Below are 17,909 nucleotides of genomic sequence, written 5' to 3'. Positions count from 1 at the left end.
ATTATTTCACCTCCCTTACATGGGAAATTATTTCACGATTTAAATAATATCATTTGTTTTTCGGATATCCGGATAGTTGAAATTCAAAACTATTTGCTCTAGTCTCTTGACCAATCAGAATGATGCTTAAAAAGGCCACAACAGCAAACAATGCACACTTGTTTTTAGGGTAATATTCTGGTAGTTTTGGGTTAACAGTAGCCTACGCTAAAAACAGTGAAAAGTCTGATGTTCGCCATCATAAAACTGATTTCAGATGATTATTATTATTTTTTGAGTGTTTTTTTTTTGCCTTGATCTGTCAGGTCTTGTGGACCCTCGGTTGGTACGCGCCTGTAGGCTAATTTGAAGTGGGGAAAATAGCATATGGTTGTCAGGGCTGACCGGAAGGCTAAATGCGCTATGATATTAAAATGTATTTTCTTGTAAAACCAGGGGAGAATGACAGCCCCCTCTCATTGAAGCCATGAAGGTTAATGTCGACCGGGGAACCCTAACCCGTTTTCAGAAATCTGTATCCCAGGGCTGTACGCTGACCCTTTTTTGCAAGGTGTGCTAAGTTTAAAAATGTAGGCGCACGCAAAGAAATTTAGGCACACAGTGAAAAATATTTGACCAGGATTGAGGGAAAGATGAACGGAGCAAAGTCCTTGATGAAAACCTTCTCAGGACCTCAGACCGGGGGTCAAGGTTCACCTTCCAACAAGACAACGACCCTAAGCACACAGCCAAGACAACGCAGGAGTGGCTTCGGGACTCTGAATGTCCTTGAGTGGCCCAGCCAGAGCCCGGGCTTGAACCCGATCAAACATCTCTGGAGAGACCTGAAAATAGCTGTGCAGCGATGCTCCCCATCCAACCTGATAGAGCCTGACAGGATCTGCAGAGAAGAATGGGAGAAACTCCCCAAATACAGGTGTGCCAAGCTTGTAATGTCATAACAAGAAGACTCAAGGCTGTAATCGCTGCCAAAGGTGCTTCAACAAAGCACTGAGTAAAGGGTCTGAATAGTTATGTAAATGTAACACACACACCACATTCTCTCTGAAAAAATTGTGCACACACACTCTCACACTCCCATTCTCTCCCTCTCTCCGACACTCACACATATTACAATTCTCCGACAGCCATTTGAGGAGTGCTGATGATGTCAGTGATTTTTGTTGTTGTTGCTGCTCATAGAAAATGTAGCCCTCATCAGAGAATGGAAACAGGCTGCCACTCAGACATACACCTCTGTGTGTGCGCGCATGCGGTTTTGGTCGTGTTGGTCGATCTGCTTCTCCCGAGTGTCGCCATGTTTCCATGACAACCATAAACACACCATCTGTGATTCAATTCTCAGTGTGGTTTTCCTAGAGGAAACATATCACTGGACATCACACTCGAGCACACACACCCACTTTCACTGCAGCACAGCTTCTGCCAGACAGACAGGGTGTGGTCTCGTTCTGTCTTAAGGTGGAACTGAGATTTCTCTTAAGGTGGAACTGCTGATATCGCTGTTGTCATTCAAGGATACATTTAGCAATAAGTCATCACAGAAAACACTGACTCAATAAAACATGCTAGGTTGAAACTGGAATGGTGCACTAACTCAATGTACGTTACAGATGTTGGTTACATACCTTTTTATGAAGACTCTGAAAACCTTGCAATATTATGTGCGTGTTAACACCTTACTTCTTGGAAATTGGCCTAATATGGATAGGGCTATATTGAAATGTTTCTAACAGAAGAACTTTAAAAAGCATATGCATGACCATGGTAGCAATTTAAATAACGCTTTTAGGTTTGAGTGAGAGTTTGAGTGAGAGGTCTAACTGGTGTCTCCAAGTGGTCACACACCCCTCCAAACTGCACAGTTCCTTTTGACTCAAGGAAATGGGTGCTTTCTTTTAGCTCTCCTAGCTTTGCTGTTGAGGAACTGAAGCAAGCACACTTGCAGTTTTTTTGTTTGGAATACAGCCCTGCGTCCACACCCTAACACAATTACTGTTGTTTGCGCAATCCCAAAAAGTTCCTTTATAAATCCCAATCTGGGGGTCAGGTGTGCATAACTTGAATCCAACATGGATTGTTAAAAAATCTGATCTTCGTGTTAGGCTTTCAGAAGGCACTTCAGACAAACGGATTGTAATTTTGGTGCGCATAGAATGCAATCATGAGTGCTTTCAAGTGCGTGTTCCACAGCAGATGTTCCTCACAATATGACAAACGGGCTCATTCTGTTCAGGACAACCCAGGGTGTCACGCATGTCATCCTTGTAACTGTGGATCAAACATGGCAGTCATAAATATTTGATCATGAAAATGTGAAGTGCACATTTGGACTCAAGGGTGTGTGGTTTGCTTCTGTGACATCAAAGCAGTGTTATAATACTCAATGTTTCCCTCACTCACACAACAAATATGCAAAAGTAGCCCAATTAGCGAGAGGGATGGAGGCATCTTGTCACGCGTGTTGCTCAACTTTATAATGGCTGTCAGTCAAAACTTCTACAGCTCTGTGAAGCAGAGAACCTGAGCCCTGATGTTATGTATAGCATGTGTCTACAGCCACTGCGTTCCAATTTAGGCACTTATAAAGGACAATCTGCCATTTAACACGTTTACAGGATGATGGGCTATGAGTGGAAAGGACTACCAGATCTGTTGTTTTCTCTTCCTCTCTCTCTCTCTCTCTCTCTCTCTCTGTGTTAGAAACCGAGCAATAGCAGACTACCTACGCTCCAATGGCTATGAGGAAGCCTACTCCACCTTCAAGAAAGAGGCTGAATTAGACATGGTAAGAGCACACACACTAACTAACCCCACAACTTCCCGATTTGCAACACTGACCTATTATTTTATTTCCTCACAACAATTTTATATTTCCATTTCTGTCTCCCCTCCCTCTCTTCCACAGAATGAGGAGTTAGATAAGAAGTACGCTGGTCTTTTGGAAAAGAAATGGACCTCTGTCATCAGATTACAGAAGAAGGTGATTGTTGATGTCACGTTTGTGGTGTTATGGTATTTGATGTATATGTCAGTTGACTGTGACTGTTTGTATGTGTGAACAGTGCATTCGGAAAGTATTCAGACACGGGATGCACTGATATCACATCAGATATTGGTATCAGCCCAAAATATGTTCCTTACCAAGAAAAACAGATACCGATATTAAACAGTTTAGCGGCCTTTTAAGCATTCTAGTTAAGTTAAATAGTTGAAACACACACACACCAAAAAGTTATTTTGTTGGCATTTACGCATGTCCCCATTACCAGTAAAACATAATCAAAACCTAATCAAAACCTATTTCTTTCATTTACTTGCTGTGCTGTTTTGTTGTTCAGTCGTTTAATTCTCAACCAGGATTTCATCATACATGTCAAGCAGTGAAGATTCAGCTCTGTCCGTGGCCTCTTCTGTCGTGGGTCCTCTTCAGTGCGCACTGTCACTGTGTCCGTTTCCATCTTGTCCAGCTGTGTGTGTAACATTTCACGTAAACCCTGTTTCTTGTCTGCATTGAAGTAGCGGCCCTTGTACCTAGCATCGAGCATGGTGGCGACACAGTAAAGAGGCTCAGAGAGAATGCCACCAAATCGCTTGTTCACAGCCACAAATAGAGTACCTTTGCAAGTTTTAATTCCACGGTCTGTGTCGGCAGTTTAGTTGAGCAGGCGTTTCAATGCCATGACAGAGGGTATCACATCTGTTGCAGACACAGTTGATGAGCTTATTTCTTGAGTCAGTTGTTCAAATGGAGCTAGGAGTGTGGTCATGTTTCAAACATGTTCTCAAATTCCATTGAAATGGCAGCAGTGGTATGAGAACCAGCACATTCTTGAGCATGCAATGCTGTTTTCCATATTACGAAATCCTCGTCGACCCACTGTGCTGTCAGACTCCGCATGCTCATGGGGCTGACATCGCTGGTCCAAATGTCAATCATGAAGCTAATAGCAGGGATCCCCACAGCAAGTAGCTCATGGATGTGCTTTTCAGCAATAATGTGTAACTCCGGGAGGGTAACTTTTGAAAAATAGCGCCTAGCCTCCTGGGTGGCGCAGTGGTCTAAGGCACTGCATCGCAGTGCTAGCTGTGCCACCAGAGACTCTGGGTTCGAGCCCAGGTTCTGGCGTAGCAGGCCGCAACCGGGAGGTCCAACGGGCGACGCACAATTAGCCCAGCGTCGTCCGGGTTAGGGAGGGTTTGGCCGGCAAGGATATCCTTGTCTCATCGCGCACTACTGACTCCTGTGGCGGGCCAGGCGCAGTGCACACTGGCCAGGTGTACGGTGTTTCCTCCGACACATTGGTGCGGCTGGCTTCCGGGTTGGATGTGCGCTGTGTGCTGTGTCAAGAAGCAGTGTGGCTAGGTTGGGTTGTGTTTTGGAGGACACATTAGCTCTCGACCTTCGCCTCTCCCGAGTCCGTACGGGAGTTGCAGCAATGAGACAAGACTGTAACTACTACCAATTGGATACCACGAAATTGGGGAGAAAAAGGGAGAAGAATAAATAGCTCCTACTTGGTATTGTGTACCAGGGCTCAAGGTGCTCGACCAGTCGGCGAAAGCCAACATCATCCACGACAGAGAACGGTTGATTGTGAAGGGCAATGAATCCCATTATCTTGGCGTTAATGGATTTCGCCTTTGCGTTGTCTCGCTGAAATGTTCTTACTCTTTCAAATGACTGCTCGACTTTAACTTGTTTAGTTGTTGGAAGTGTGCGCTTAGTTTTTTCAACTTTTTTTCTAAGTAGTTGCTGAATGTCTGGGGGTGATGCACTTTCAAATGAGTAATTAGGTTTGTGGTATTGAAAGATTTCACTTTCTGCCCTCTGGAAATAATAGCAGCACAAACGTTGCAACTGGCCTTTTATCTTCCTTTTTCAACTTCAAAATAGATCCACACTGTAGACATTGTGGGCTAGGTTAGGAATGCTGTGTTGCACGTGTAGCGCTGTATTTTTCGTGACGTCATTACGTCATCTACCTACACTACCTTTCAAAAATTTGGGGTCACTTGTGTCCATTTTTTAAAATAACATCAAATTCATCAGAAATATAGTGTAGACATTGTTAATGTTGTAAACGACTATTGTAGATAATGGAATATCTACATAGGCGTACAGAGGCCCATTATCAGCAACCATCACTGCTGTGTTCAAATGGAACGTTGTGTTAGTTAATCCAAGTTTATCATTTTAAAAGGCTAATTGATCATTAGAAAATCCTTTTACAATTATGTTAGCACAGCTGAAAACTGTTGTGCTGATTTAAAGAAGCAATAAAACTGGCCTTCAGAATAGTAGAGTATCTGGAGCATCAGTATTTGTGGGTTCGATTACAGGCTCAAAATGGCCAGAAACTAAACTTTCTTCTGAAACTCGTCACTCTATTTTTGTTTTGAAAAATAAAGGCTATTCCATGCGAGAAATTGCCAGAAACTGAAGATCTCGTACAACGCTGTGTACTACTCCCTTCACAGAACAGCGCAAACTGGTTCTGACCAGAATAGAAAGAGGAGTGGGAGGCCCCGGTACACAACTGAGCAAGAGGACAAGTACATTAGTGTCTAGGTTGAGAAACCGATGCCTCACAAGTCCTCAACTGGCAGCTTCACTAAATAGTACCAGCAAAACACCAGTCTCAACGTCAACAGTGAAGAGGCGACTCCGGGATGCTGGCCTTCTAGGCAGAGTTGCAAAGAAAAAGCCATAACTCAGACTGGCCAATAAAAATAAATGATTAAGATGGGCAGAAGAACACAGACACTGGACAGAGGAAGATTGGAAAAAAAGTGTTATGGACAGACGAATCTAAGTTTGAGGTGTTAAGATCACAAAAAATTGCGTTTGTGAGACGCAGAAAAAATTTGAAGATGCTGGAGGAGTGCTTGACGCCATCTGTCAAGCATGGTGGAGGCAATGTGATGGTCTGGGGGTGCTTTGGTGATGGTAAAGTGGGAGATTTGTACAGGGTATCAAATTAAATTGTATTGGTTACATACACATGGTTAGCAGATGTTAATGTGAGTGTAGCGAAATGCTTGTGCTCCTTGTTCCGACAGTGCAGTATTATCTAACAAGTAATCTAACATATTCACAATGACTACCTTCTACACAAGAAGGAAGGCTTTCACTCCCTTTTGCAATGCCATGCCATACCCTGTGGACAGCACTTAATTGGAGCCAATTTCCTCCTACGACAGGACAATGACCCAAAGCACAGCTCCAAACTATGCAAGAACTATTTAGGGAAGAAGCAGTCAGCTGGTATTCTGTCAATAATGGAGTGGCCAGCACAGTCAACGGATCTCAACCCTATTGAGCTGTTGTGGGAGCAGCTTGACCGTATGGTACGTAAGAAGTGCCTATCAAGCCAATCCAACTTGTGGGAGGTGCTTCAGGAAGCATGGGATGAAATCTCTTCAGATTACCTCAACAAATTGACAACTAGAATGCCAAAGGTCTGCAAGGCTTTAATTGCTGCAAATGGAGAATTCATTGACAAAAGCAAAGTTTGAAGGACACAATTATTTCAATTAAAAATCATTATTTAGAACCTTGTCAATGTCTTGACTATATTTCCTATTCATTTTGCAACCCATTTCATGTATGTTTTCATGGATAACAAGAACATTTCTACGTAACCCCAAACTTTTGGACGGTAGTGTGTACGTTATATAAGTATGCACGTCAGCATTGACATCGGTTTTGCACATCGGCGTTAAACTACACATCGGGCCGATGCCGATGTTGGCATTTTTAGTTAATATCGGCCGATTCCGATATGCTTACCGATATATCTTGCATCCCTAATTCAGACCCCTACACGTTTTATGTTACAGCCTATTATAAAATTGATTAAAAAAAATGTTTTTCCCCTCATCAATCTACACACAATACCCCATAATGACAAAGAAAAAAATGTTTTTTAGAAATATTTGCAAATGTATTAAAAATGTAAAACTTAAATCACATAAGTATTCAGACACTTGGCATTCAGGCCAAAGCGTTCAATCTTGGTTTCATCAGACCAGAGAATCTTGTTTCTCATGGTCAGAGTCCTTTAGGTGCCTTTTGGCAAACTCCAAGCGGGCTGTCATGTGCCTTTTACTGAGAAGCAGCTTCTGTCTGGCCACTACCATCAAGGCCTGATTGGTGGAGTGTTGCAGAGATGGTTGTCCTTCTGGAAGGTTCTCCACAGAGGAACTCTGGAGCTCTGTCAGTGACCATCGGTTCTTGGTCACCTCCCTGACCAAGGCCCTTCTCCCTCGGGCAGCCAGCTCTAGGAAGAGTCTTGGTGGTTCCAAACTTCTTCCATTTAAGAATGATGGAGGCCACTGTGTTCTTGGGGACCTTCAATGCTGCAATACATTTTTAGTACCCTTCCCCAGATATGTGCCTCGACACAATCCTGCCTCGGAGCTCTACGGACAATTCCTTCTACCTCATGGCTTGGTTTTTGCTCTGACATGCACTGTCAACCTTTATATAGACAGGTATGTGCCTTTCCAAATCATGTCCAATCAATTGAATTTACAACAGGTGGTCTCCAATCAAGTTGTAGAAACATCTCAAGGATGATCAATGTAAACAGGATGCACCTGAGCTCAATTTCGAGTCTCATAGTAAAAGGGTCTAAATACTTATGTAAATAAGGTATTTCTGTTTTTTATTTTTAATACATTTGAAAACATTTCTACAAACCTGTTTTCGCTTTGTCATTATTGGGTATTGTGTGTAGATACATTTTTTTTGTATTTAAGACATTTTAGAATAAGGCTGTAATGTAACAAAATTAGGAAAAAGTGAAAGGGTCTGAATACTTTGAATGTGCTGTATATCTGGAGTATGAGTGAAACAACACTGTTGGAGAATAATAAACAACCAACTGAACTATCACCTCTTTATTCCTCTCTTCTCTTGTTGTCTTTTTCTCTCTTGTCCCTCTTTCCCAATCCCATCCCTTCTCTCCTCCAGGTGATGGAGCTGGAGTCGAAGCTGAATGAGGCCAAAGAGGAGATCACTCTAGGGGGTCCGGTGGCCCAGAAGAGGGACCCTAAGGAGTGGATCCCCCGTCCCCCAGAGAGATACGCCCTGAGCGGCCACCGCTCCCCCGTCACACGGGTCATCTTCCATCCTGTCTTCTCCGTCATGGTCACCTCCTCCGAGGACGCCACCATCAAGGTGTGTGCGTGTGCTTCAATCATTTGCTAAGCTCTTGGTTTAAAGGTACAGCAAAAGTGTATGTGGACCAGGGAGCCTTAGTTGTGATGCTGGCACAAGTATGAGGTGATAGGCACATAGACATATAATTATGTCAGGTTTTAAAGATTAAAAAAAAAAAAATCCTTGCAAGGTGAAACTTGATGTATATTTTCATTTTCATGCTGTTGTATTATGTATCTGCCAGTTTAGACTGCATTATTGTCACTGTCAAATCTAAGATGGCTGCCATTGTCAGTTTGGTGGGCTATACCTTTAAGACGGCATGTCTATTTTAGAAATGGTGGAGAATTTTCTTATGTTTGGTGTATACCTGGCTGAGGTTCTATTTGTTTGCAAAAACATTTTAAGAACCTATTCGTCATTCCATGTAATAATTGTTGATAATTTGTGAATTGTTAACTACAAATCATTTATATGTTGGGTGTTTTGGAGGATGCCATGAACATTGAGCTGTTATAAGATGGCGCCGAAGAACATGGCTGACGTTTTACATTCTTCCAACCAATTGTGCTATTTTGTTATTTTTTTGCGTTTTGTGTAACTTATTTTTTTACTTATTGTGTACATAATGTTGCTGCTACCATCTCTTATGACTGAAAATAACTTCTTGACATCATAACAGCGATTACTCACCGCGGACTTGAATAAACCTTTTCCTTTAACGAGTCCGAGGAGAAGGATATCCTGCTTTCACTGGAATGGGCCCAGATCCCCGTCATTTGCGTGAAGAAAATACGCAGGAAAAGGGGCCGCAGATCGGGCAGCCTTCTGAGAATCCGTAGGTGAGCGAGTAAACACCCACTGCCATCCGTTTTTCTTGCTAATGTGCAATCATTGGAAAATACAATTCATGACCTACGATTTAAGATTATCCTACCAACGGGAAATTAAAAACTGTAACATCTTATGTTTCACCGAGACGTGACTGAACGACAATACGGACAAAATAGAGCTAGCGGGATTTTCCATGCACTAGCAGAACAGAGACGCTACCTCTGATAAGACGAGGTGTGGGGTGGGGGTGGGAGGGGTGTCTATTTATCAATAAAAGCTGGTGCGCAATGTCAAATATTAAAGAAGTTTTTAGGTATTGCTCACCTGAGGTAGAGTCCCTTATGATAAGCTGTAGACCACACTATTTACCAAGAGAGTTCTCATCTATATTATTTGTAGCCGTCTATTTACCACCACAGAACAAAGCTGGCACTAAGACCGCTCTCAACCAACTCTATAAGGCCATAAGCAAAGAAGAAAATGCTCACCCAGAAGTGGCGCTACTAGTGGCCGGGGACTTTAATGCAGGCAAACTTAAATCACTTATACCAAATTTTTACTGGCATGTCACATGTGCAACCAGATAAAAAAAATATCCTAGATCACCTTTACTCCACACACAGAGATACATACAAAGCTCTCCTCCGCCCTCCATTTGGCAAATCTGACCATAATTCTATCCTCCTGATTCCTGCTTACAAGCAAAAACTAAAGCAGGGAGTACCAGTGACTCGCTCAATACGGAAGTGGTCAGATGACGCGGATGCTACACTACAGGACTGTTTTGCTAGCAGAGACTGGAATATGTTCTGGGATTCATCCAATGGCATAGAGCAGTACACCACCTCAGTCACAGGCTTCATCAATAAGTGCATCGACGACGTCGTCCCCACAGTGACTGTACATACATATCCTAACCAGAAGCCATGGATTACAGGCAGCATCGAGCTAAAGGCTAGAGCTGCCACTTTCAAGGAGCGGGAGACTAAACCGGACATTTATAAGAAATCTCGCTATGCCCTCAGACGAACCATCAAACAAGCAAAGCGTCAATACAGGATTAAGATTGAATCCTACTACACCGGCTCTGATGCTCGTCGGATGTGGTAGGGCTTGAAAACTATTATGGACTACAAAGGGAAACCCAGACACGAGCTGCCCAGTGACGTGAGTCTACCAGATGAGCTAAATGCCCTTTACGCTCGCTTCGAGGCAAGCAACACTGGAGCATGCACGAGAGCACCAGCTGTTCTGGAAGGCTGTGTGATACCGCTCTCGGTAGCCGAGTTGAAGAAAACCTTTAAACAGGCCAACATTCACAAAAGCCGCTGGGCCAGACGGATTACCAGGACATGTACTCAAAGCATGCGTGGACCAACTGGCAAGTGTCTTCACGGACATTTTCAACCTCTCTCTGACCGAGTCTGTAATACCTACATGTTTCAACCAGACCACCATAGTCCCTGTGCCCAAGGATGCAAAGGTAACCTGTCTAAATGATTACTGCCCCGTGCTTTGAAAGACTGGTCATGGCTCACGTCAACAGCATCCTCCCAGACACCTTAGACCCACTCCAATTCGCATACTGCCCCAACAGATCCACAGATGATGCAATCTCAATCGCACTCCACACTGCCCTTTCTCACCTGGACAAAAGGAACACCTATGTGAGAATGCTGTTCATTAACCTCTCTAGGGTATGTGGGACGAAATCGTCCCACCCAGTCAACAGCCAGTGGAATCGAGTGGCGCGATATTCAAATACCTTAGAAATGCTATTACTTCAATTTCTCAAACATATGACTATTTTACACCATTTTAAAGACAAGACTTTCGTTAATCTAACCACATTGTCCGATTTCAAAAAGGCTTTACAACGAAAGCAAAACATTAGATTATGTCAGGAGAGTACCCAGCCAGAAATAATCACACACCCATTTTTCAAGCTAGCATATAATGTCACAAAAACCAAAACCACAGCTAAATGCAGCACTAACCTTTGATGATCTTCATCAGATGACACTCCTAGGACATTATGTTATACAATACATGCATGTTTTGTTCAATCAAGTTCATATTTATATCAAAAACCAGCTTTTTACATTAGCATGTGACGTTCAGAACTAGCAAACATACCGAAAACTTCCGGTGAATTTACTAAATTACTCACGATAAACGTTCACAAAAAACATAACAATTATTTTAAGAATTATAGATACAGAACTCCTTTATGCAATCGCGGTGTCAGATTTTAAAATAGCTTTTCGGCAAAAGCACATTTTGCAATATTCTGACTAGATAGCTCGCCATCACGGGCTAGCTAATTTGACACCCACCAAGTTTGGCGTTCACTAAACTCAGAATTACTATAAGAAAAATTGGATTACCTTTGCTGTTCTTCGTCAGAATGCACTCCCAGGACTTCTACTTCATCCACAAATGTTGTTTTGGTTCAAAATAATCCATAGTTATGTTCAAATATCCTCTGTTTTGTTCTTGCGTTCAAGACACTATCCGAACGGTGACGTGCGGATGCGTATCGTGACAAAAAATTTCAAAATATTCCATAACTGTACTTCGAAGCATGTCAAACGCTGTTTAAAATACATTTTTATGCGATTTTTCTCGTAAAATAGCGATAATATTCTGACCGGGAGACAAAATGTAAAATGGCCTCTTCACGTGCACCCGTCTCATTGTTTTCAGATCGACCACTATCCAAATGCGCTACTGTTTTTCAGCCATGGACTGCAAAGTCATCATTCAACGTTCTGGCGCCTTTTGAGAGCCTATGGGAGCCTTAGAAAGTGTCACGTTACAGCAGAGATCCTCTGTTTTCGATAAAGAGAGTGTAGAAGGCCAAGAAATGGTCAGAGAGGGCACTTCCTGTACAGAATCTTCTCAGGTTTTGGCCTGCCATATGAGTTCTGTTACACTCACAGACACCATTCAAACAGTTTTAGAAACTTTAGGGTGTTTTCTATCCAAATCAAACAATTATATGCGTATTCTAGTTTCTGGGCAGTAGTAATAACCAGATTAAATCGGGTACGTTTTTTTATCCGGATGTGAAAATACTGCCCCCTACCCTAGAGAGGTTAACGACAGCTCAGCGTTCAACACCATAGTGCCCACAAAGCTCATCACTAAGCTAAGGACTCTGGGACTAAACAGCTCCCTCTGCAACTGGATCCTGGACTTCCTGACGGGCCGCCCTCAGGTGGTAAGAGTAGGTAACAACACGACTGCCACGCTGATCCTTAACACTGGGGCCCCTCAGGGGTGTGTACTTAGTCCACTCCTGTACACCCTGTTCACCCACGACTGCGTGGCCAAGCATGACTCCAACACCATCATTACGTTTTCTGACGACACAACAGTGGTAGGCCTGATCACCAACAACGATGAGACGGCCTATAGGGAGGTCAGAGAACTGGTATTGTGGTGCCAGGACCACAACCTCTCCCTCAATGTGAGCAAGACAAAGGAGCTGATTGTGGACTACAGGAAAAGGCGTGCCAAACAGGCTCCCCATTCACATCGGGGCTGTAGTGGAGCAGTTCGAGAGTTTTTCAAGTTCTTTGGTGTCCACATCACCAACGAACTGTCCTGTTCCAAACACACCAAGACAGTCGTGAAGAGGGCATGACAGAACCTTTTCCCCCTCAGGAGACTGAAAAGATTTGGCATGGGTCCCCAGATCCTCAAAAGGTTCTACAGCTGCACTGTCGAGAGCATCCTGACCGGTTGCATCACCACCTGGTATGGCAGCTGCTCGGCATCTGACCGTAAGGTGCTACCAGAGGGTAGTGTGAACGGCCGAGTAAATCCCTGGGGCCAAGCTTCCTGCCATCCAGGACCTACAGTTGAAGTCGGAGGTTTACAGACACCTTAGCCAAATACATTTAAACTCAGTTTTTCACAATTCCTGACATTTAAACCTAGTATTAATCCGGCTGCGTGGTCCCATGGTGTTTATACTTATGTACTATTGGTTGCCCAGATGAACGTGGTACCTTCAGGCGTTTGGAAATTGCTCCCAAGGATGAACCATATTTGTGGAGGTCTACAATTTTTTGGGCTGATTTTTTTTGGGCAGATAATTTTTTTTTTTTCCCATGATGTCAAGCAAAGAGGCATTGAGTTTGAAGGTAGGCCTTGAAATATGTCCACAGGTACACCTCCAATTGACTCAAATGATGTCAATTAGCCTATCAGAACCTTCTAAAGCCATGACATTTTCTGGAATTTTCCAAGCTGTTTAAAGGCACAGTCAACTTAGTGTATGTAAACTTCTGACCCACTGGAATTGTGATACAGTGAATTATAAGTGAAATAATCTGTCTGTAAATGATTGTTGGGAAAATTACTTGTCATGCACACAGTAGATGTCCTAACCGACTTGCCAAAACTATAGCTCGTTGACAAGAAATTTGTGGAGAGGTTGAAAAACGAGTTTTAATGATTCCAACCTAAGCGTATGTAAACTTCAGACTTCAACTGTATATAATAGGCGGTGTCAGAAGAAAGCTCATAAAATTGTCAGAGACTCTAGTCACCCAAGTCATAGACTGTTCTCTCTGCTACCACACGGCAAGCGGTACCGGAGCGCCAAGTCTAGGACCAGAAGGCTCCTCAACAGCTTCTACCCCCAAGCCATAAGACTGCTGAACAATTATTAAAATCGGCATCGGTCAATTTACATTGACCTCTCCCTTTTGTACACTGCTGATACTCGCTGTTTATTATCTATGCATAGTCACTTCACCCCCACCTACATGTACAAATTACCTCAACTTACCTGTACCCCTGCACACTGACTCGGTACCGGTGCCCCCTGTATATAGCCTCGTTATTTTTATTCTTATTGTGTTACTTTTTATTATTACTTTTTATTTTAGTCTACTTGGTAAATATTTTCTTAACTCTTCGTGAACTGACATGTTGGTTAAGGGCTTGTAAGTATGCATTTCACTGTAAAGTCTACACTTGTATTCGACGCATGTGACAAATAAAGTTTGATTTGATAAGGAAATCTCCACCAGGCCGGATTTTCCTCAACCATCCGGTGAGATTGATCCTGTTGACTGTATTAGTTTGTGCCTGTTATGGATTACTTATATTTTTGTATTTTGAAGGGGGATTGCTCATTTTTTGATTTGATTGACATTGGGACCATTTTGTGTTGGGTTTGGGACTTGGACATTCAGAACTTTATTTGGTGTCTAATTGAATTGAGATTGTGAATTTATACACTTTTATATGACAATATGCTTCTTTTGCTCACTTTATTCATTTTGTCTGTCTGTCTTCGTTCACTCCTAGAAACAAAGTATTTCTTTGAACTTTTATATGGTAGTATTGTTTGCAATCCAAGCTGGTTGTTTCAATAGGCCTATGTATCTTATGTAGGCCTATGGTTCCCTGGTCCACAAATGTTTTTTTTTAAACACATACTGTATGTCAGTGACTGTGTCCCATTAGATATTATCTCTAAGCAGCCCCACCCTGTCCATTAGCTTTCGTCCTCTTAATCTTCTCTCTCTCTCTCTCTCTCTCTCTCTCTCTCGCTCTCGCTCTCGCTCTCATTTTCCTTATTCCTCATTCGGAAAGTATTCAGACCACTTGACTTCTTCCACATTTTGTTACATTACAGCCTTATTCTGAAAAATTATTCAATTAAAACATGTCCTTATCAATCTACACACAATACCCCATAATGAGAAAATGAAACAAGTTTCTAGAAATGTTTCAAATTTATAAAATACCTTATTTGCATAAGTATTCAGATACTTTGCTATAAGACTCAAAATTAAGCTCTGATGCATCCTGTTTCCATTGATCATCCTTGAGATGTTTCTACAACTTGATTGGAGTCCATTTGTGGTAAATTCAATTAATTGGACATGATTTGGAAAGGCGCACACCTGTCTATATAAGGTCCCACAGTTGACAGTGCATATCAGAGCAAAAAAAAAAGCCATGAGGTTGAAGGAATTGTCCGTAGAGATCCGAGACAGGATTGTGTCGAGGAACAGATCTAGCGAAGGGTACCAAAACAATTCTGCAGCATTGAAGGTCCCCAAGAACACAGTGGCCTCCATCATTCTTAAATGGCCTTCCCTGTGGCTCAGTTGGTAGAGCATGGTGTTTGCAACGCCAGCATGGTGTGTGCAACGCCAGGGTTGTGGGTTCGATTCCCACGGGGGGCCAGTACACACACACACAAAAAAAAGTATGAAATGTATGCATTCACTACTGTAAGTCGCTCTGGATAAGAGCGTCTGCTAAATGACTAAAATGTTTTTTAAAAAATGGAAGAAGTTTGGAACCACCCAAGACTCTTCCTAGAGCTGGCCGCCCGACCGAACTGAGCAATCGAGGGAGAATGGACTTGGTCTGGGAGGTGACCAAGAACCTGATGGTCACTCTGACAGAGCTCCAGAGTTCCTCTGTTGAGATGGGAGAACAACCATCTCTGCAACACTCCACCAATCAGGCCTTTATGGTAGAGTGGCCAGGCACCTATAAGCACTCAGACCATGCGAAACAAGATTCTCTGGTCTGATGAAACCAAGATTGAACTCTTTGGCCTGAATGCCAAGCGTCACGTCTGGAGGAAGCCTGGCACCATCTCTACGGTGAATCATGGTGGTGGCAGCATCATGCTTTGGGGATTGCTTTTCAGCGGCAGGGACTTGGAGACTAGTCAGGATCAAGGGAACAATGACAACCTGCTCCAGAGCGCTCACGACCTCAGACGGGCGACGGTTCACATTCCAACAGGACAACGATCCTAAGCACACAGCCAAGAGAATGCAGGAGTGGCTTTTCTGACAAGTCTGAATGTCCGAGTGGCCCAACCAGAGCCTAGACTTGAACCCAATCGAACATCTCTGGAGAGACCTGAAAATTGCTGTGCAGCGAAGCTCCCTATCCAACCTGACAGAGCTTGAGAGGATCTGCAGAGAAGAATGGGAGAAACTCCCCAAAAACAGTTGTGCCAAGCTTGTAGAGTCATAACCAAGACTGTAATTGCTGCCAAAGGTGCTTCAACAAAGTACTGAGTAAAGGGTCTGAATACTTATGTAAATTTGATATTTCTGTTTTTTACATTTAATACATTAGCAAAAAATGCGTAAACCTGTTTTTGCTTTGTCATTATGGGATATTGTGTGTAGGTTGATTGTGGGAAAAAAACATTTAAAAAATGTTTTTAATCACTTTGAGAATAAGGTTGTAACATAACAATGTGGAAGAAGTCAAGGGGTCTGAATACTTTCCGAATGCACTGTAGTTTACGAGAGTTCTACCAGGAAGGATGGTCTGAATGCTTGATTAATTTCATCCAGTAATCACACAATTCACTTTTTCCTATTCTACCGGCGTCTTGTTTCTTCTCTTTCCTGTTAACCATGTGCGGAATATCATTCACCTATTTACAAAAATGCACATTCCTCATGCTTGCTCTTCAGCCTATGGGCTCACTCTTGCAATTATCACCTTCTCTCTCAACCAATGGGTGTAAATCTTGGGATGTATTTACAGTTGATGTCGGAAGTGTACATTAGCCAAATACATTTAAACTCAGTTTTTCACAATTCCTGACATTTAATCCAGTAAAAATTCCCTGTTTTAGGTCAGTTAGGATCACCACTGTATTTAAAGAATGTGAAATGTCAGAATAATAGTAGAGAATGATTTATTTCAGCTTTTATTTCTTTCCTCACATTCCCAGTGGGTCAGAAGTTTGCATACACTCAATTAGTATTTTGTTGCATTGCCTTTAAATTGTTTAACTTGGGTCAAATGTTTCAGGTAGCCTTCCACGAGCTTCCCACAATAAGTTGGGTGAATTTTGGCTCATTCCTTCTGACAGAGCTGGTGTAACTGAGTCAGGTTTGTAGGCCTCCTTGCTTGCACATACTTTTTCAGTTCAAATCAAATTTATTTTTATATAGCCCTTCGTACATCAGCTGATATTCTCAAAGTGCTGTACAGAAACCCAGCCTAAAACCCCAAACAGCAAGCAAAGCATGTGAAAGAAGCACGGTGGCTAGGAAAAACTCCCTAGGAAAAACTCCCTAGAAAGGCCAAAAACCTAGGAAGAAACCTAGAGAGGAACCAGGCTATGAGGGGTGGCCAGTCCTCTTCTGGCTGTGCAGGGTGGATATTATAACAGAACATGGTCAAAATGTTCATAAATGACCAGCATGGTCAAATAATAATAATCATAGTAGTTGTCGAGGGTGCAACAAGCACGTCCGGTGAACAGGTCAGGGTTCCATAGCCGCAGGCAGAACAGTTGAAACTGGAGCAGCAGCACGGCCAGGTGGACTGGGGACAGCAAGGAGTCATCATACCAGGTAGTCCTGAGGCATGGTCCTAGGGCTCAGGTCCTCCGAGAGAAAGACAGAAAGTTCTGACCACAAATTTTCTATAGGTTTGAGGTCAGGGCTTTGTGACAACTTTGTTGTCCTTAAGCCATTTTGCCACAACTTTGGAAGTATGCTTGGGGTCATTGTCCATTTTGGAAGACCCATTTGTGACCAAGCTTTAACTTCCTGACTGATGTCTTGAGATGTTGCTTCAATATATCCACATAATTTTCCTTCCTCATGTAGCCATCTATTTTGTAAGTGCACCAGGCCCTCCTGCAGCAAAGCACCCCCACAACATGATGCTGCCACCCCCGTGCTTCAACGTTTGGGATGGTGTTCTTCAGCTTGCAAGCCTCCCCCTTTTTCGTCCTAACATAACAATGGTCAATATGGCCAAACAGTTCTATTTTTGTTTCATCAGACCAGAGGACATTTCTCCAAAAAGTACTGTCTTTCTCCCCATGTGTAGTTGCAAACCGTTGTCTGGCTTTTTTATGGCAGTTTTGGAGCAGTGGCTTCTACCTTGC

General features: G+C 42.9%; 1 protein-coding gene across 7 annotated transcripts in view; it reads left to right on the top strand.

Annotated features, from left to right (window-relative positions):
- lis1b (Lissencephaly-1 homolog B) overlaps positions 1-17,909 on the top strand; it is a 53,656-nt gene that overhangs the window by 22,067 nt on the left and 13,680 nt on the right. For 5 of the 7 annotated variants that reach the window (XM_014195675.2, XM_045716209.1, NM_001140263.1 and 2 more), the window contains exons 3-5: positions 2,704-2,788; positions 2,909-2,983; positions 7,979-8,185. In XM_014195675.2, the coding sequence (XP_014051150.1) occupies positions 2,704-2,788; positions 2,909-2,983; positions 7,979-8,185 (367 nt within the window). Of the gene's footprint in view, positions 1-985; positions 2,789-2,908; positions 2,984-7,978; positions 8,186-17,909 lie in introns of those variants that run through there. The other 2 variants (XM_014195677.2, XM_014195673.2) reach the window with 2 other exon arrangements.

This window comes from Salmo salar, chromosome ssa04, assembly GCF_905237065.1.
Source record: "Salmo salar chromosome ssa04, Ssal_v3.1, whole genome shotgun sequence".
Taxonomy (NCBI): Eukaryota; Metazoa; Chordata; class Actinopteri; order Salmoniformes; family Salmonidae; genus Salmo; species Salmo salar.
The sequence above is the reverse complement of the archived record's forward strand: the minus strand, read 5'-3'. Positions and strand labels throughout refer to the sequence as shown.